Source organism: Terrapene carolina, unplaced genomic scaffold (assembly GCF_002925995.2).
Source record: "Terrapene carolina triunguis isolate 2854851 unplaced genomic scaffold, T_m_triunguis-2.0 Scaffold120, whole genome shotgun sequence".
Lineage (NCBI taxonomy): Eukaryota > Metazoa > Chordata > Testudines > Emydidae > Terrapene > Terrapene triunguis.
The window spans coordinates 895833-917038 of record NW_020664471.1 but is presented as its reverse complement, the minus strand read 5'-3'; the positions used below and the strand labels follow the sequence as shown (position 1 = coordinate 917038).

The following is a 21206-nucleotide window of genomic DNA, read 5'->3' as shown; positions in this document are numbered from 1 at the left end:
AAATCCACTCAGTCCTACTTCAGTCAATCACTTAGACAAACACATTTCGTTACAATTTGCAGGAGAGAATGCTGCCCGCTTCTTGTTTACAATGTCACCTGAAAGTGAGAACAGGTGTTTGCATGGCACTGTTGTAGCCAGCGTCACAAGATATTTACATGCCAGATCTGCTAAAGATTCATATGTCCCTTCATGTTTCAACATGGGGGGGAGGGATAGCTCAGTGGCTTGAGCATTGGCCTGCTAAACCCAGGGTTGTGAGTTCAATCCTTGAGGGGGCCACTTAGGGATCTGGGGCAAAATCAGTACTTGGTACTGCTAGTGAAGGCATGGGGCTGGATTCGATTTCAGGGTCCCTTCCAGTTCTTTGAGAGAGGTATATCTCCATATATTAAAAATATAAATATTAGCCACCATTCCAGAGAACATGCATCCATGCTGATGATGGGTTCTGCTTGATGATAATCCAAAACAGAGTGGATCAACACATGTTCATTTACATCATCTGAGCCAGATGCCACCAGCAGAAAGTTGATTTTTTTTTTTTTTTTTTTTTTTTGTCTTTCAGGTTCTGTAGTTTTTGCATCTGAGTGTTGCTCTTTTAAGACTTCTGAAAGCATGCTCCACAACTTGTCCCTCTCAGATTTTGGAAGGCACTTCAGATTCTTAAACCTTAGGTCAAATGCTGTAGCTATCTTTAGAAATCTCACATTGGTACCTTCTTTGCGTTTTTTGTTAAATCTGCAGTGAAAGTGTTCTGAAAACGAACAACATGTGCTGGGTCATCATACAAGACTGCTATAACATGAAATATATGGCAGAATGCAGGTAAAACAGAGCAGGGGACAGACAATTCTTCCCCAAGGAGTTCAGTCACAAATTTAATTAACGCATTATTTTTTTAATGAGCGCCATCAGCACGGAAGCATGTTCTCTGGAATGGTGGTTGAAACATGAAGAGACATATGAATCTTTAGCAGATCTGGCACGTAAATATCTTGCAGTGCCTGCTACAAAAGTGCCATGCGTATGCCTGTTCTCAGGTTCAGGTGACATTGTAAATAAGAAGCAGGCAGCATTATCTCCTGTAAAGGTAAACAAACTTGTTTGTCTTTGCAATTGGCTGAACAAGAAGTAGGAGTGAGTGGACTTGTAGGCTCTAAAGTTTTACATTGTTTTGGTTTTGAGTGCAGATATGTAACAAAAAAAATCTACATTTTAAAGTTACACTTTCACGATAGAGATTGCACTACAGTACTTGTATAAGGTGAATTGAAAAATACTTTCTTTTGTTTATCATTTTTACAGTGCAAATATTTGTAATAAAAATAATAAGTGAGCGCTGTATTCTGTTGTAATAGAAATCAATATATTTGAAAATGTATTAAATATTTTTGGATATTTTTCTACATTTCAATTGGTATTCTATCGTTAACAGTGTGATTAATCGCGATTAAATTTTTTGAGTTAACCATGATTAATCGACAGCCCTAATTTTAACCTGTTGTGAATCTACTGGGATGTAGCCCCCTCAGAGATGATAGCACACTTCACTAAGGCTCAGTCTACATCTGGAGCTCTACTGAAAGATGATCCTGTAGCAGAAATCTGTAGGACTGCAACTTGGTCTTCCATTCGCACTTTTGCCAAGCATTACACCATCTTACCTGTTTCCAGAGATATTACCTTTGGTGATACAGTCCTCCTAACCATCTTGGACTTGCCTTTTCAGCACCCACCTTCTCGCTGAGTTTACTGCTTGGGAGTCTCCTACAATGTAGCATCCATAGGGACACATACTCGAAAAAGATGGAGAGGTTACTTACAGTAACTTGAGTTCTTTGAGATGTTTTGACTCTATGGGTGCTCCACTTCCCACCCTCCTTTCCCCTTGGCTGTAGTCGAACAGGAACTGAGTGGCGGTGGGTCCACGCCTGCTTATGTTCCCGAGGTTGGAAGCATGAGGTGCTGGTCTGCATAGGCCTGCAGATACTGCTTTGCATTCTCCAGTCGAGAGTGCATAGACATGTGTGCATGCTATGGTGATGCACCCATAGGGACAAAACATCTAAAAAATCTCAAGTTACTAGGTGAGTAACTTCTCCTTCTGTGCTGTATATTTGTCTAGGAGGAATCAGTTGAAGAGTCTGAATTCCACAGATACTATTTGAAATTGTTGTCAGCTCTTCACCCTTATACTGAGTTACTCATCCTGATGAACAGGTTTTGGCCAGGCAACTTAACTATTGATTCATTATTTTTCCCGTACATGGTCATTCATTAGATTTGGATGCTGCTCTTTGGTTAGAATTGTTCATTCCACCATAGTGGAAGCAGTTTGGCTTTTTCTTTCCCTTCTTCCAAGTTCAGATGTCCACTGCTGGACTGCAGCAGCACTGAGCCCTAACACCAGCTTAAACTGCCTCTCATCGAGAGCGCAGCTTTAGGATTGCTGTTCTTTAAAACTGAGTGCTTTCAAGTCGAAGAAGCTCTGACTGCTAGGAGAATCAAATGAATTGGATTTTCAGTAATTGGAACCTGTTGGTGCTTTTAGAATAACCTGAGGATCTGGTTTCTTGTGCTTTGTGTGTCAGTGCATCCTGTCCCACCCATGACTGGCTTCCTTCAACAATATAGCAGAGTTCTAGCCCATAGTTGCAGTTTCTCTACCAGCAGACATTTCAAATAGCTGGGCTCTGCAGAAAAAAAGGAAGCCTGAATTTCTCTTGTCTCCGCACAGATTCTTCTGTGTGAGCCACAGCAACCTGTCCCAAGTTGTCATTTTATTGTGCCTGTTTACAGTTATCCACAGAGCAATGCAGTAGGTAATGGTGTAATAATTTATACCACCAGCCTGCTAGCACACAATCCAAAAGGCTGTAATCTTTAAATAAAATAGTATTAAAGACACAATTGCCCCAGATGTGGCACAGCTGCTAAAATAGTGCAACAAATCAAAAGCAATTCTGAGATAGTTTGGTTGAACTGTTAGGGTCTAGACCAAGAAGGTTTAAGATGACACCAATAACTACTGCTCAGTATAAGAAATTGTGGGACTTGCTGACAGTGGAGTTATTTGCATAAAAGCACAATGGCAATATACTAGTGGTCTCCAAGGAAAAAACATCAAGGCACAAAAGCAATAGATCTCTAGAATTTCTACAGAATAATCCTCTTTCAAGGGCTTCCGAAGAGAGCATTCTAGAAAGCCCAAGTTATCAGTTTTGTGTCCTAGAAACAGCAAATGGTAAGACTGCCTAGACGTCAGAAGATTGTGAAGAGCCAGCAGAGCTACCTAAATTCTCTTCAAGTGTTCAAGATTCTCGTCTGGCGTATATCAGAAGTCTGATTTTGGAATGCTGAAATAGTTTTTTCACTTTGAAAAGTGCATTCCTTGAGAACAATAGCAGTAACCTTGGTTCCAGAACTGTATGTAGTATATGAGGAAATATGTAAAGCAGCCACATGGTCATTGATGCAATTAGTAGAAGTCAGACATGCAGCGGGGTGTGCCATGCTGTAGCGTATCAGGAATCTTCCATTAGCATCAGTCTTGTTTTATAGGCAGCACATGTAATGACACCTATAGTTCAGGTTGCCTACTACTACCCATTGCAAAACCATATAACTTTGTCACACTTGAACAGTTCTGGCTGGAATTTTTCATGCCAGGTGTCTGCCTGGGGCTTTTTTTTTTTAGGTGAAGGATGAGTGGGAATTTCAGCAAAAATGATTCAGCTGTTTACGAGAATATTAGGGAAAATATATTCTTCTAACCACGTTGACAAATTTGTTGTAAGGTTCTTTGAGAAGCTCTAGTGCCTCCATCACAAAAATATTATGTGACCATGTAATTAACTGTCTCATAATGCATATACACAGGGGAGTAGAATTAGAATTGCATGGGCAAACTTTATTCTGGCATTTCCTAACTTTTGCATGCTTGATTTTGCAATGTTTTCTCTTTTAATATAATTTTGTTTTATGTAATGTGTATAGTTTCAAATCCCTCTTAAATGGCTACTGCTAAATTCCTTTTGTCGGAATCTAGGAATTTGTCAGAGGGGGAAAAAGAGGAGAAATATTGGGAGAAATACTGCAAATTTCCTTTCTTGGGCCTATCAGGTGCACTGATTCAAAACCCCTTAATTGAGAATTGTTATGATAATCACAAACACAGATAGAGGCACTTACGCATTTATCATGTATTTCATGATGGTGCATCACAGGCATTTTTCTACTACCTTATTTGTTCTTTATTTAGGAAGTCTAGTTAATTTTTTAGGTACTGGTTCTCTAAAAGGATTTGACTAGCCTTCAGTAGGATTCCATCCATGTATCACCAGATGTTCTAAAGGCTGTAGTTTAAATATGTGAATAAAAGTATTACTCCTCATAGGTTTCTAAGGCCCACTCAATAGTGGCCATACAGTAGCATTTCAACAGGGTTTTAATACACACAGCAACGCTAAAATGGTAGTTGGTTACAACCAAGGCCTCATATCTCTGATGATACCGTATGCCTAAATTTGTGCCACACCCTACGTCTATGAAACACATTTCCACCCCCAGCTCTCACTGCATAAAGAGGCCCCACTCTTGTGCATCTAGTGGGTTGGGACAGGAGAAACAGATTGTAGTTGCCACCCTGCATTTCCCTCCCCTTCTACTATGACTTGAAGCATGCCATTTTCTATATTGAACTTCTAAGGATCTCAAGAGTGAGGCATGAACTCTGGCCCCTCAATACCTCTCTGGTCTGTTACAAGTCTTTTGTTCCCCTCAGTCCCTTCTCTCCTGTGGATCTGCCAAGGCCCATGGGAGCGGGACCAGCACTTCTGAACACTTTAGGGGTAAAACTCTATATATGCTGTATCATGTTGGGTCTAAAGTCTGCAACAAGACTGCTGTTTGGATTGGGGTATCAGGTATACAGAAGCCTAATTCATAGTAAAGATTAAACTTTAGTGCATTTGTCCTGTTTTTTTAAATACTGATTAATTTTTAAAAATTATAGTTTATATGTATCTTTGGGGAGCAAACTTTCATTAATATATATTTTTTTAAAAAGGGAATTTTCTAATGATGCACACAGGTCTGTTTGCATTCATATTTGAGTCCTTGCCTCTGTAACTTATACAGGCTCTTAATTGTACCCTTCTTGATGCTATAATATGTTCAATATCCTATTTCCCCATTTAAAATAACTAGAAATAAGAATACATTTGGTAGTTTGAACCTTTACTAGTTTAGTAAAGAGTAGTGGTAACTTCTACAAAGTTTTCATTTTAATGTTTGTTTGTAGTTGGTGTATGAATTTTTCCTGAGATTTTTGGAGAGCCCAGATTTCCAGCCTAGTATTGCAAAGCGATACATTGATCAGAAATTTGTACAGCAGGTGAGTAACATTTTTATATTTAATAGTCAATTAACTCTTAACTGAAAGGGATGCTGTTGTGGTGTTGGTTTGTATTGCACAGCTGAATATCTAAATAATACAGCATAATTTACTTGTGTAGGTCATAAAATAACCAGCTTTATTAAAATGTAATTATTCGTATTGTAACATGAGAATCCTTTGTTTGCCAACTATTATATTAGCAGAGGAACATCTATATAGACTACATGTAATCTGGGAATTCAGAAACATATAAAACATAGAGATAATACTGAGTTGTTACAATTCTTTTTCTTAACATACAGTAGTTTCAATTTGTGAAACAAATTGAAGTTTCTTAGTGATATATACTGTACTGTTTCCCCATGAAATAGATAATCCTCAGTGCTGTGCTATTGTAATGGCTTTGTGACTCTAACTACATAAGCTAATATTTTTGTGATGGTTCTCAGGGCACCCAGGACTGTAAGTCGCCTTGTTACCCCCAGCATCCAGCATGAGGGAGGCTTGCCTGTGCCTAGCTGGTTGTCAGCTCCGTAACACTACCAGTCTTTCAGCCACTGAAGCACTCTCTTCTGGGCTCTGCCAGCCTTGTCTTTTCCTTGCATATTAACAATAGATGCATCCCAGTCCCCAAGTCCCTTTTGAAACATTCTGTTGTGATATCCAGCCCCTGACATCGGTTAGTCACAGAAATCCCAGGTCCTCTGCCTCAAAAGTACCCCAAGTTTACCAGTTTTACCTTAAAGCACCGCTCCTGTAAACACACAGCACTCGTAATAAAACAGAAGCTTTATTAAAGAAAGGAGAGAATTATGCTACAAACAAGAGGCAGTGATGGAAACAAATAGTTACAATACATAACAAAATAATAAAACTCAAACCTGGGTAAACACTTTATATTTATCTTTCCTATATAAAAACAGGTTTTCCTCCCAAAGTTCAGTCTGTTGCAGAGCTGGCTGTCTTCACAGGAACTAGGATCCAGTTTTTCATGAGAACACCCCTGCTCTCACGGAGTCTCCTCAATAAAAGGATCCAAAGTGCCTTTCCTCACTGCATTATGTTGAAACAGTCTTTTGTCTTTATTCATAGGCAGGGTGATTCTCTGTTCGTTGTATTGTTCCTTTTTTTACCTCCAAGTGGTTTCGATTACTTGCAGTTGTCTCCGATGGTTTTCCATTGAAAGTCTTGGAATGGAGCAAGGCTAGACAGTTGAGCCTTGCATTCCATCACTAGGTAACCAAGGCAGGGTGACAACTCTCGCTTGCTTGCTTGAGTGGGCCATCACTGAGATATATGTAATCCCCGTTTGACTATCGTTTACTCCCAAGTCCCTAAAGTACACTTCCAATATAAATACATTATTCTCTAAATATTACCTGTACTTACATCTCACAGGATTATGAATCTTGACAAGTTATGAACAAGAAAACAGTTAGTATAAACAAAAGCATAAAATGTGTAATGCATCATATTTGTTTTGAAATGAGAAGTCATTTAGATACATTTTGTTACCTCCCGATATCCGATCCAGACAGAAAGTATTCATAGTTGTGATGGCTATGAGATTTTTTTGTTCTACAGCTTTCTTTATAAAAGCACCATAATTCTGTCAGAACCTCACTCTTTCCTTTCTCCTGAGAAAATGTACATGATTCTTATCTTTTCATTTTACAGAATGTAGGCCCTGATCCTGCAAACACTTATATATGTGCTTAACTTTAAACACATGAATAGTTTTGTTGCAATCAGTAGGCTACCTGTGCCTATATAACCATGTGTATGTCTTTGAGGATAGGGGCCTTAAATAAATATCTCACCATCATTTGTGAGAATTGTTTACACATTTTTGAAGCTATAAAGTGCAGTACTTTCTAAATGTTGAGTTATTAGATAAAATTATACAAAACTGTAATGAAAATGATTTATCGAAGGACATTTAATCCCAGTTGAAATGACTTAACTGAAGTGCATTGTATAAGAAGCTTCATGTTGGGTTTGGGTGTAGTTTTTAGAAGATTAAATGCTAAGGGACAGTAAAATAAAGCTTCTGAGTTAACAAGTTACATTAATTTATTTAATATTGAATATTTGAACAGTGTTGTTTGCTTCTAATAATACTTAAATGACTTGTGAATTAGAATTAACAAAATGACAGTTTAATTCTTTTTAAAAAGTAATATCTCAGGTATATTTTTTTTAAAGCTGTTGGAGCTTTTTGATAGTGAAGACCCACGAGAGCGTGATTTCTTAAAGACAGTCCTTCATCGAATCTATGGAAAATTCCTTGGACTAAGGGCATTCATCAGAAAACAAATCAACAACATTTTCCTCAGGTACATTATAGATTTAGTACTTTATATAGCCTAGCCTGTTGCGGGATTCAGTGTGGATATTACAAGCCTGGCACAGACGCTGGGTAGGTATTCGGCTCGCTAGTTCATTCTGACTTCACTGCTATTTCCATAAATCCACACTAGCTGGATTCAAACTAGCGTGGGTAGGCTAGCCTAGCTTTTGCTGTGAAGACATACCATAAACCCCAAAAGAGCCAACGGACTTTTAACTTTGAAGAAAAACAAATGTTAGAAATAAAATAAAATGCATTTGATAAGGAGTTTCACATTTAGAAATTATTTTCCCCCTCTTAGTTTCATTTTATTAGTGTATTGAGTGCTATTAAATCTTATTTTTAACAGGTTTATATATGAAACAGAACATTTTAATGGTGTTGCTGAACTACTTGAGATATTGGGAAGGTAAGTTTGGTTCAATAATGTAAAATGAACAGTTGAACATTATTTTTTGTTCCTATCCAATTATTTCGGGGATGGGGTGGAAGAATTGTTCTGATGCTTATAGTGATGAACTGACATCATTGGTATATTTTTATATTTCCATGTTGCTATGCAAATATAGAATTAGAAAAGTGTACTTTTCTGTAAATCTTAGAGATGATCTGCAAAAGATTTCTTTTTAAATTGGGCTTCTCTTTTTTGCTTTGGCATGATGCATGAAAAGCATGAAAGGTAGCTTTTTCCTTAAAAAGGGCTTTGTTTTCCCTTGCTTATGCTTTATCTTTAAAATATTGACATTTCTCAATCTTGGCTTTGCTAAGAGACTAGTTGTGTATCTCAGAGGAGTATATTGTTAGCTCTTACACCTAAATTGAAGATATTAAATCTTTAACAGGTTTTTCCTTCTCTACCATGTTAGTCATTAAAGCTTTGTAGGTGTTAAAATAGTCTGACTGAATATCCTTTCCCCTCACAGTTGCTCATCTTTCCCACTCTGAGATTTTTGTGATGGTACTCCACAGTTGACATAGATCTATTCTGCACTGGTGAAATTTACCAAAAAAATTCCCACCGTTTCAGCTGAATACTTGTTAAAGTTAATGAGAGTTGGAGGGAGACTGAGCTTCAATGATCAGAACCATGTTTATTACTGCTTCAATTAAACTTGCCTTTTAGCAGGTTTAACTAAAACACTGATTCTTCCTGCAAGAGCATGTCTACAGTAGGGCTTCCATATAAAGGATTAGCTGAGTCATTGAGGATTTTTTGGTAAATTTCACTGGTGTAAACATGGCAATGGTGTCTACCCTTAAGAAGCAGGACCTGAATTTGTAAGGTAAAAAGCAAACTACTACCTCCTCTCCAGCCCCCATTTTAAAAAAAGCCACCAAAACAAATAAACTTTCAAGCCTTATTTATGTCTCAAAGTTGTAAAATAGGACACAAGTCTGTCTTCTCTTTCAAAGTCACCTTTTAATTATTGTGGGTGGACAGTGTGTCAACCTCACTAAGCTCTATGGTTAATATGCCTCGCTAAACTCCACAGTGATTTCAAGATGGAAAAATCTTAGAAATTTGAGTCTGGATTATAACCAGAGATCACAAAAGAACTGAACTTGTCTACTACAGACATTGATAACTGAGGTATGGCCTTATACCTACTGATAATAGCTGAGGATGGGCTTCCTGCCCACTTCCCAGTCCCTAAAGTAATAGACACATTTTGTAAAGTACATATAAAAAATAGTCAACTTTGAGTACAGTAGTTCTCAATCTAGCAAGAAAAAGAGTTTCCCACATTTTTAGAAGATGAAATAATTGTGCTTATTCATGTTTTTCAGCATTATTAATGGTTTTGCACTGCCATTGAAAGCAGAACACAAACAGTTTCTTATGAAGGTGTTGATTCCTATGCATACTGCTAAGGGATTAGCTTTGTTTCATGCACAGGTAGGTTTTTTGGAAAATTATTGGAACAGAATATATTTTATTAATATATAAGTATATATAAACCTTACAATTTTTTCCATACTTGGGGGGAAAAAGAAATTGAGAAGTTTTAAATGTTCTTTCTGACATAATGTTTTTTAACATACGCTGTTAAGAGTAGAAGAGCACAACAATGTGGCTTAAAGTCATGGCCTGCATTTGAAAACTTAGTTTTTACTGGTTTATCACAACTCAGACATTATTTAAGGTTGGTACTTTTTTGTATTGTCATCTTCATGTTACAAATACTATTTACAAAAGAATAGAGGAATCTTGAATGTTTTTCTTTGAGAAGCATATTTTTTTCTTTCTTTGAGTGCTTCTTCATGTCAATTCCAACCAGCTGTGTGCGTTCGCACGTGCACAGTAGCCGGAAGATTTTTCCCCTAGCAGCATCTGTGGGGTCAGCCTGGGCGCCCCTTGGAGTCGCGCCTTCATGGCGCCCAATAAAGGGCCCTGCCGACCTACCACCCCCACAGTTCCTTCTTACCGCCAGTGACAGTAGCTGGAATGTACCTTTGCTCTTGCTTCGGCAAGCAGCTTAGCAATACTTTAGGTTTTCGCTGTAAATAGATTGCTATATTAACCAACTAAAACTTAGTTAGTTCACTTATAAGTTTGTTATGGGGGAGTCCCCCCCCTCGTTTTTCTTCTCCCCTTATTTGGCACCAGGGCATGCCGTGATCCATGGGCTTCAAAACTTGCCAAGACTGCACGAAGTGCATGCCTAAAAGTGACCCCCACACCTCCTGTTTACGGTGTCTGGGCGAGGGTCACCAAAAAAACCGCTGCAAGATCTGTTGGAAATTCTGACCGAGAACTCTTAAAGAGAGGGAGCAGTGGCTTAAAATCCTCCTCTTGGAGGCAGATCTCCAACCTCAGTTGGACCCAGGCGCTGAGGATCCCAGTCCCAGTACGTTGTCTTTGGCGCGGAGCGCTCCAGCGCTGTCGTTAAGAGATCCGGCGTTGAAGAAAGACGCTGCCAAGGAGGCTCGGCACCGTCATGAAGCCTCTTGGGGGCACTCCAGCCTTTGGCTCCAGTCCCAATCGCTGGGGCAGAAGAAAAAGAGGACAGAAAGAGGCCGATCCTGCTTGGCAAGATCCAGGGACCAGCCGTCAGTGGCACCTGGCACCGGGCCATGGCTCCGAGGCTCATCCTGGACTTGCGAGAACTCAATGAGTTTGTGAAGAAACTCAAGTTCCACATGGTCTCGTTGGCCTCCATCATCCCCTCACTGGATCTAGTAGATTGGTATGCTGCCCTCGACTTGAAGGATGCTTACTTTCATATTACAATCACTCAGCCCCATAGGAAGTACCTCAGGTTTGTGGTGAACAATACCCACTACCAATTTACAGTCCTTCCATTTGGCCTGTCGGCAGCACCTCGAGTCTTCACCAAGTGCATGGCAGTCATTGCTGTGTTCCTGCCCAGGCACCAGTTACTGGTGTTTCTGTACCTTGATGACAGGCTGATCAAGGGCCACTCCAGGACCCAAGTGGAAGCTCAAGTCAGATTCATCAGGGTCACCTTTGACAACGTGGGTCTCCTTCTAAATGAAGCAAAATCGACTTTGTCCCCCGTTCAGAGGATAGAGTTTATAGTGGCAGTACTGGACTTGACCCAAGCCAGGGCATACCTGCCGGAAGCAAGGTTCCAGACCCTGGCTGGTATCATTCGCGGTCTCAGACAGTTTCTCACCACCACAGCAAGAAACTGCCTGAAGCTTCTGGGACACATGGCTGTCTGTACCTACGTGATGCAGCATGCCAGACTCAAGCTCCGACTGCTCCAGTCATGGTTAGCATCAGTGTATCAACCAGCCCGGAACAGCTTGGACAGGATTGTGACCCTGCCTTGCCCGGTCCTTGATTCCCTTCTGTGGTGGCTCGACTCTGAGGAGGTGTGCTATGGGGTCCCCTTCGCCAATCCACAGCCATCTCTTTCGCTAGTGACGGACGCATCAGAGTTGGGCTGGTGAGTACATCTAGAAGACCTCAGGACTCAGGGTCTCTGGTCTCAGGCGGATCTGGCTTTCCACATCAATGTCAGAGAGCTGAGAGTGGTGCACCTGGCATGCCAGACCTTCCGGGCATACTTAACGGGACAATGTGTATCAGTTACGACGGACAACACCACGGCAATGTTCTATATCAACAAACGGGGGTGCACGCTCTTCTCCCCTGTGTCAGCGCTCATGCTGTCGAACTTCTGTGTCGAACATTCAATACACCTACAAGCGTCGTATTTTCCCAGGGTACAGAATGAGCTAGCAGGTCCTTTCATGGCCACAAGTGGTCCCTTCGCCCAGACATCGTGAATTCAATCTTCCAGAGGTGAGGATTTTCCCAGATAGACTTATTCGCCACACGACGCAATAGGAAGTTCTGCTCCTTCCAAAATCACAGCACGGGCTCTAGCGCAGACGCGTTCCTCCTCCCATAGGGAGATTGTCTTCTATACGCCTTTCTGCCCATACTACTCCTCGAGATCTGGAGGGAACGAGCTCAGGTCAAATTGAAAGCTCCAACCTGGCCCCACCAGCACTGGTACACATTTCTCCTAGACACAAGATCACGGTTATCTCCAACATACAAACCTCGGGTTGCTGCACCTCACGGCGCGGAAGCTCCATGGTTGAACCCGGTGGAGGTTTCCTGTTCAGACTAGGTTAGACAAGTCCTCCTTGGCAGCAGGAAACCCTCTACGAGAGCTACCTACCTTGCCAAGTGGAAGAGATTTTCAATCTGGTCAGCACAGCACCATTCGTTCCCAACACTAGCGTCAGTGCTGCTTATTTTGGACTACCTCCTCCATCTGAAGCAGCAGGGGCTTTCGATGTCATCAGTAAGGGTTCACTTGGCTGTCATCTTGGCCTTCCACCCAGGCGTGGAGGGCCGCTCTGTCTTTGCTAACCTGATGGTCAGCCAGTTTCTAAAAAGTCTCGACAGGCTATACCCTCATGTCCGGCAGCCTGGCTCGGCTTGGGACCTCAATCTGGTTCTTTCTAGACCCATGGGACCGCCCTTTGAACCCATGGCGTCGTGCTCCCTGTCCTACCGCTCTTACAAGGTCGTGTTCCTGGTAGCGATAACCTCGGCTAGGAGGGTGTCTGAACTTAAGGCCCTAACATCCGAGCCCCCTTACACCGTGTTCTATAAGGTTCAGCTCAGACCTCATCATGCTTTCCTACCAAAGGTTGTATCACAGTTTCACATTAACCAGGACATCTTTCTCCCGGTATTCTACCCTAAGCCGCATTCCAGCAGCAGGGAGCAGAGACTTCACTCACTGGGTGTCCATAGGGTGCTAGCCTTTTACATTGAGAGAATGAAGCCGTTCAGAAAATCGGTCCAGTTACTCGTGGCGCATTTTGTTATGGATCACGTCCTGCATTTGAGAGTGCTACATCTTGGCAGGGGTTCCTGCACCTCCAATCACTGCGCACTCCACCAGGGTGCAGGCTTCATCAGCAGTGTTCCTGGCTCAGGTTCCCACTAAGGAAATCTGCAGAGCGGCAATGTGGTCCTCCATTCATACTTTCACCACGCACTATGTGATTACCCAGCAGGCCAGAGACGATGTAGCCTTCGGACGAGCAGTGCTGCAATCAGTGGACAACTCCGACCCCACCTCCTGAACTTGGACTTATGAGTCACCTGATTGGAATTGATGTGAACAAGCACTCGAAGAAGAAAAAACGGTTACTCACCTTGTAACTGTTCTTCGTGATGTGGTGTTCATGTCCATTCCATACCCACCCTCCTACCCCTCTGTTGGAATAGCCGGCAAGAAGGAACTGAGTGGGTGGCAGGTCTGCAGGGCCCTTTATTAGGTGCTATGAAGGCACGACTCCAGGGGGCACCCAGTCCGACCAACCCCACAGATGCTACTAGGGGGAAAATCTTCCAACTACTGTGCACGTGCGCATGCACACACCTGATTGGAATGGACATGAACAACACATCTCGAAGAACAGCAGTTACAAGAAAGTGAGTAACCCCGTTTTTCGTATGGGCTTAAACAATTCAGATAAAGCTGCTCTACTCTGCCTAGTAAATATTGTACATTTAAAAAAATATTAAAGCAGTGATATATAATAATAGCTTTTTGGTTCTGTTACAAATTATGTAGTTCTAATGTTAATTATGGAGTGTCAGTTTCAATTCCATAGTTAAGGTTGAGTTCTGTTTTTGCCTGGATTCACACTGTATTTTTCAAATATAACAAAGAGGTTATCTTCCCCAAACTTACAGCACTTTGTGCATTTTTATAAATAAATCTGATAATTAGTTTGTTATAACTATTTAAAAACTGGCTCCGTTAAGTTAGTATCTGTTAGTCTTTCCTTTGTCCTTAATGATATGAACATAATAGGAACTTCAAATTTCCTGTATATTTAATTTCCTGAAATCTTGGGCTTAGACTATATCTGAAGACCCTAGGTTGTAATGAAGCAAAATTGTTAACAATTGTTAAATCAAATTGTTTATCCAGGCTACAGGTAAGGTCAGCTCAACAGCTAAGGTAACTCTTTAATTGGGTCATTGTGGCATCAGAGGTAATTTAACCAATCATCATTCCTCAATAGCTGATTGGCATGCAACAGTTCCGTTGGTTGTAAGGAGGGGGACTGGACACATGTAAAGTTAGTAGACTACTGTGCCAAACTGTCCCTATTTTTAAAGGTTCCATGGCTGCCAGCTATTTGGACATCAGTGCCTGAAAGACTCTCTGTGGTACTAGTGCCTCAGGTGTGATGCACACTGAAGTAGCACTGCTGGGGAAGTGAGGCAGGAGCGTAGGCAAAGCTCTTAAAAGTACAGGGACATTGGGACTCTCAGACTGGGCTCTCCTGTCCGTCCTTTCATATAGTGCCAGTCTTTGTAATATAGCCCTCTAAACCAATAAGTCACTTGCAAATTAAGGGGCAGATTCACCAGTACACTTTGGCTGCTTTGTACTGTTCTGGAAATGCAAAGTAGCTGCAAATCTGGATTAACTACCTAGTGCACTCTGTCTGCCTTATGTTTAGGGGTGTACCAAATTCACAGCCATGAAAAACGCATCATGGACCATGAAATCGGGTCTCCCCCAAAGGAAAGGTGTGGGGGAGGAGCAAATAGCTGGGGGTGGGGCGTTAGAGGGTTACAGATTGTTGTAATAAGGCAAAAATTGAGAGTCTCTATTCAGTGCATGATTTTTTAGTTTCTAGCAAAGTTATGAAGTTAAGTTCACAGGCTTGTCTTTTGAAAGTATTGTGCAGGTTTCCTGATGAGGACTGATAGGTCAGATATAGCATGTTCGCTTTGTGAAAAGTGTTCACCCACAGGTGATGTGGTGTTTTAGTCTTTTGTTATTTTCCTGTGTGAGTTCGTTCAAGTGCATAGTGATTGTCTGGTTTCACCCACGTAGTTGTTATTGGGGCATTTAGTGCACTAGATGAGGTACACCACATGTTATGATAGACTTGTAGGACCCATGGATCTTGAAAGGTGTGTTGTGGAGGATTTGATCATTGCAACAGTAGAGATATGTCTTCAGGTTTTGCATCTGTTCTGGCAGGGTCTAGTGCTGCTTTGAGTTGTTGTGTCCTGGTCTGTGGGGAGTTTGCTTCTGATGATGAGGTTGGAGAGGTTGGGGGTTGTTTGAAGGCCAGAAAAGGGGGTTCAGGTAAGATTGCTTTCAGGATGGGGTCTCTATAGAGTATGGGTTGTAGTTATTTGATCTTCAGAAGCAAGAAGCCTACTAAACAACCACTGGGGCCACTGAATGATCGAGATGCTAAAGGAGCACTCAAGGACGATAAGGTCATTGCAGAGAAACTAAATGAATTCTTTGCATTGGTCCTCACAGCTGATAAGTCACAGTGATAAGTCATCAGCACCAGATGGTATTCACCCAAGATTTCTGAAGGAACTCAAATGTGAAATTGTAGGACTACTAACTGTAGTTTGTAACCTATCATTTAAATCAGCTTCTTTACCAAATGACTGGAGGATAGCTAACGTGATACCAATTTTTAAAGGGGGATCCAGAGGTGATCCCGGCAATGACAGACCAGAAAGCCTGACTTCAGTACTTGGCAAACTGGTTGAAACTATAATAAAGAACAAAATTGTCAGACACATAGATGAACATAATTTGTTGGGGAAGAGTCAACATGGTTTTTGTAAAGGGAAGTCGTGCCTCACCAGTGTATTAGAATTCTTTGAGGGGGTCAACAAGCATGTGGCAAGCAGGATCCAGTAGATATAGTGGATTTGACAAGGTCCCTCACCAAAGGCTCTTCAGCAAAGTAAGCTGTTATGGAATAAGAGGGAAGGTCCTCTCATGGATTGGTAACTGGTTAAAGGGTAGGAATAAATGGTCAGTTTTCAGAATGGAGAGAGGTAAATAGTGGTGTCCCGCAGGGGTCTGTACTGGGCCCAATCCTATTCAGCATATTCCTAAATGATCTGGAAAAAGGGGTAAACAGTGAGGTGGCAAAATTTGCAGATGATACAAAACTACTCAAGATAGTTAAGTCCCGGACAGACTGTGAAGAGCTACAAAAGGATCTTTCAAAACTGGGTGACTGGGCAACAAAATGGCAGATGAAATTCAATGTTGATAAATGAAAAGTAATGCACACTGGAAAACATAATTCCAACTATACATATATAATGATGGGGTCTAAATTAGCTGTTACCACTCAAGAAAGAGAGTCATTATGGATAGTTCTCTGAAAACAACCACTCAGTGTGCATCAGCAGTCAAAAAAGTGAACAGAATGTAGGGAATTATTAAGAAAGGGATAGATAATAAGACGGAAAATATCATATTGCCTCTATATAAATCCATGGTACACCCACATCTTGAATACTGCGTGAAGATGTGGTTGCCCCCTCTCAAAAAAGATATATTGGAATTGGAAAAGGTTCAGAAAAGGGCAACAAAAATGATTGGGGTATGGAACAGCTTCCATATGAGGAGAGATTAATTAGACTGGGACTTTTCAGCTTGGAAAAGAGATGACTAAGGGGGATATGATAGAGGTCTATAAAATCATGACTGGTGTGGAGAAAGTAAATAAGTGTTGTTTACTCCTCATAACACAAGAACTAGGAGACACCAAATGAAATTAATAGGCATCAGGTTTAAAACAAACAAAAGGAAGCATTTTTTCACACAACACACAGTCAACCTGTGGAACTCCTTGCCAGAGGATGTTGTGAAAGCCAAGATATTTCTTCAAAAAAGAATTAGATAAATTCATGGAGGATAGGTCCATAAATGGCTATTAGCCAAGATGGGCAGGGATGGTGTCCCTAGTCTCTGTTTTTCAGAAGCTGGGAATGGGCAACAGGATGGATCACTTGATGACTGCTGTTGTCAGATGCTACCGGTGTGGTGCTCTGCTTTCTCCTATGTTGATATCACTCGGCTGTGTGCGTGTGTTCCCTCTATGTGCTGTCCCAGCTCTGCAGATAGCTGACACAGCAAACCCGACGAGAACCCCCAATAACCACAGAGTCTAGTAAGATGCAAAGTCACGTCGACTAGGTTTATTGTGACCTCGGACACAATTGCAGTTCCCCATAGATTACTTAGTCTACCAGGCATAGTACTAATAGATGCCTCTTGGCAATGGACCCGGCTCAGTCAGTGGCGGGACTTTCCACTGCCCCCTCGGCCGGACAAAGACACCACCCCAGGGATACATTCTTATACACAGGTACAAACAAGTTACACATCACTCCTGACGTATTGAGGTGCAACCCCTCTACGTAGCAAGGTACAACCCCTCTACGTAGTAAGGTGCCGCCTCTCACCTTGTACATGTTGGTTCGATCAAAACAACTCTATCCATCATTTTACCCTTTTGCCCCTGTCATTGGGATGGGTCGGCCTGTTCCAGGTTATCTGTGGAATGTTCCGGTATAGTGTATGTTCTGATATCTGGTGTCCAGTACCTTTTAGGTATGTCTCTTTTTGCAGCATCAGCCCTTTCCTTGCCAGCTTCTGTGAGCAGGGCCTGCCTCTGGCTCACAGCTTAACTTTGCTTTATGTTAGCAAAGTCTTGACCGTTACTTTAGTTAAGGCCTTAGGCCTCATACCAGGCCTCTGATACCAAGGTTTATATCTCAGGGCCTCCTCTTACTACAACTGCCTGTTCTGTTCATTCCCTCTGGGGCACCTGGCATTGGTCACTGTCGGAAGACAGGATACTGGGCTAGATGGATCTTTGGTCTGACCCAGTATGGCTGTTCTTTTGTTCTTATACCCCATATGGGTTCCAGTGGTGGGTGGCCGTAAGTGACAAATAGGAGTGTGTGGGCAGAGGAGGTTTGTTGTTGAAGGCAGTTTTGAGTGTGCCAAAGTGTATATCCTGGACTTTCTCGTAGGAACGTATTCTGTGGTATCTGAGTTCTTGGCTACAGATAACAGATTTCTTGATGTGTTTGGGGTAGGTAGTGGATCTATGAAGGTAGGTGTGGATGATCCTTAGGTTTCTTGTATGTAGTTGTCTGTAGGGTTCCATTGTTGACACGGATTGTGTTGTCAAGGAAGTTGATGCTAGTGTGGGAGTGTTCCAGAGAGAGTTTAATGGATGGGTTTTGGTTGTTGAATTTGTGGTGGAAATCTATGAGGCAATTTAAGTTGTCTGTCCAGAGGACCAGAAAAAGGAAACTCCACAAAAAAATAATAAAAGACAGAAACTCTGTATCGCCTGTGGGCGAACACTCTTCACAAAGCAATCACTCTATATCTGACCTGTCAGTCCTTATCCTCAAAGGAAACTTGCACAACACTTTCAAAAAATGAGCCTGGGAGCTTAAACTCATAACTTTACTAAACACGAAAAATTATGGACTGAGTAGACACACTGGATTGAGGGTTTATTACAACAATCTATAATTAACAACCCCCTTCCCTCCCAGCTACCTCCCCACCCCTGCTTCTGAATGGTGTTAATGGGCCACTTCACCTTGAATGGTCCCTTGAAATATGTGTTAACTACTTATGCTAAACAATCTTTTCCACCTTGTATTAGCTGTGAGGTTGAGTTCTCTTCCCAGAACTGAAGAAGAGCTCTGTGTATTAAGCTCGAAAGTTTGTCTTTCTCACCAATAGAAGTTTGTCCATTAAAAGATATTACCTCACCCATCTCATTTCCTAGATTTCCAGTTTCCTAGATTTTACCCTTAAATTGGTGATCTATATTCCCAACCTTAACTCAGTGTTAACATAGCTTTTGGGCTAGCAGTAATTTTGAATGTGCATGACGTTGAAACGCAGCTTATTGGTACATACTTCCTAATTGAGGAGCTGATGTCTAGAAAAGACTTTGTCTAAATGCTGGATCTGCATCACAGGAAACAAATCTCCTAGTTAAATAAAAAATGAAGCCTTTTCTAGGATAAGAAACTAAGCATCCGGACGTACTGAAGGCTTTTAAAAGATACAATAGTCTGAAATATATTTAGCCTTTTTTTAGTTAAATTTAGCTATATCCTTCTCTTAGGAAGAAAAATTAAAAAGACCTACATCTGATAAGGCTAAGATATTTTGCTGATTAAAGTGTTTCCATTATCATTTGTGATATTTAGTTATGTTGTGTTGTCTTAATAGTCAGTGTCAATTTAAAATAGTTAAATAACTGTATTACTTACATTTTAGCTGGCCTACTGTGTTGTACAGTTCCTGGAAAAAGATACGACATTAACAGAACCAGTAAGTGTTTTTCAATTGAGTATTTTATTTTTGTATTTCTCATCTGAATTAAAATGTGTCAGTGCAGTTCTCTCATCAGTGATAGCATTATTTGCCAATACTAATTTTGAGTAATTAACTGTAGACACTTCCGGAAAAATTAGGGTTTGTAAATCCAGGACACGTGCCAAAAAAGAGAAATATTTTTTTATTTTGAAAGCACAGCTATATCTATTGGTAATAACTTGTGACAAAAATGGGAATATAGACTAGAAAATAGTTAAATTGCTGAGATCATGTGACTGACCTCAGTATTGGGAAAAGATCCTCAGTGTTCTTGGCCATGCCTTCCCAGTTAGTTGATCAGAAATTGGATTTTTCTGTCCAACTGGAAATTGATATTTTAACATTTGTTTTCATCCTTAACTGGGACAAAAAGTCAAAATACTGAAATGTTTCATGCAATGAAAGATCCTGAAAAACTTTGGTACGCAAAATGTTGAAATCTTTATTTCAGCAAAATGAAATCTAGTGCTAGGGTGACCAGGTGTCCGATTTTTGACCGGAACGCCCGGTTGAAAAGGGATCCTGGTGGCTCCAGTCAGCACCTCTAACCAGGTTGTTGACTGTCCAGTTGGCAGCGCCACACAGCAAGGCTGGCAGGCTCCCTGCTAGCCTCTGCACCATGCGGCTCCCGGGAAGCAGCCGGCATGTCCCCGCTCCAGCTCCTATGCATAGGGGCAGCCCAGGGGGCTCCGCACCCTGCCCCTGCCCCCACAGCTCCCATTGGCCAGGAACTGCTGCCAATGGGAGCTGCGGGGGTGGCGCCTGCGGACAGGGCAGTGCTGCCTGGCCGTGCCTCTGTGTAAGAGCTGGAGGGGGGACATGGCGGCTGCTTCCGGGAGCTGCTTGAGGTAAGCGCTGCCCGGAGCCCTCACTCCTCCCTCCCCCCCCAACTCTCCTCCCCCACCCCAACCTGCCCCAGCCCTGATCCTCCTCCCGCCCTCAGAACCCCTCAGTCCCAGGCCGGAGTACCCTTCTATACCCCAAACCCCTCAGCCCCACCCCAAAGTCTGCACCCCCAGCCAGAGCCCTCACCCACCCCCACCCTGCACCCCAGCCCAGAGCCCCCCCCCGCACCGTGAACCCCTCATTTCTGGCCCAATCCAGGAACCCACAACCCCACTGCAGCCCCCTGAGCCAGCCCAGTGAAAATGAGTGAGTGAGGGAGGGTGGGGAGAGCAAGTGACAGAGGGAGGGGGGGCATGGTGTGAGAAGAGGCGTGGCCTTGGAGGAAGGGTGGGGCAGGGCAAGGGTGCTCAGTTTTGTGCGAGTAGAAAGTTGGCAAACCTATCTGGAGACATTCTCAATAGAGCAGGCACTAGGCATAAGCAGACGAAGCAATTGCATAGGGCCTCGAGCACCTCAAGAGGGTCCCCTAATCACTTTTTATTATAAGAACTTGCCTGTTTTAGTACTGGGGGGGGGGGGGCAAAAATATTCCAGTTTACAGTCGGTCCAAGGGGCTAGTACCCGCTCTGATTCCAATATCAAAATGTTTTGTTTGAGGTCAGTTCAACATTTAACTGTCTGAGCTGCCAGAGTGCGTCATGGGAGTTGTAGTTCAGGTGCCTTGGGCCCCCATTCTCCTCTATGGGCCTGGTCAGACTCCCTCTCCCATGATGCACAGCAGCAGGTCAGCCAACAAACTGAAATGTTTCAATTTGGGATGATCTGATCCAAAACAAAATTTTCATCTTGTTTTTCCCCAATGGAAAATTGATTTTTTTTTTTTTTTTTTTTTTTTTTTTTTTTTTTTTTT

At 42.1% G+C, this 21206-nt stretch overlaps 1 protein-coding gene across 1 annotated transcript in view; it reads left to right on the top strand.

Moving 5' to 3' along the window:
• Positions 1 to 21206, top strand: part of PPP2R5A (protein phosphatase 2 regulatory subunit B'alpha) — a 94082-nt gene that overhangs the window by 57908 nt on the left and 14968 nt on the right. Inside the window, exons 4-8 of the mRNA XM_026652523.1 lie at positions 5306 to 5398; positions 7607 to 7737; positions 8101 to 8160; positions 9540 to 9648; positions 19352 to 19405. Of these exons, the coding sequence (XP_026508308.1) occupies positions 5306 to 5398; positions 7607 to 7737; positions 8101 to 8160; positions 9540 to 9648; positions 19352 to 19405 (447 nt within the window). The remainder of the gene's footprint in view (positions 1 to 5305; positions 5399 to 7606; positions 7738 to 8100; positions 8161 to 9539; positions 9649 to 19351; positions 19406 to 21206) is intronic.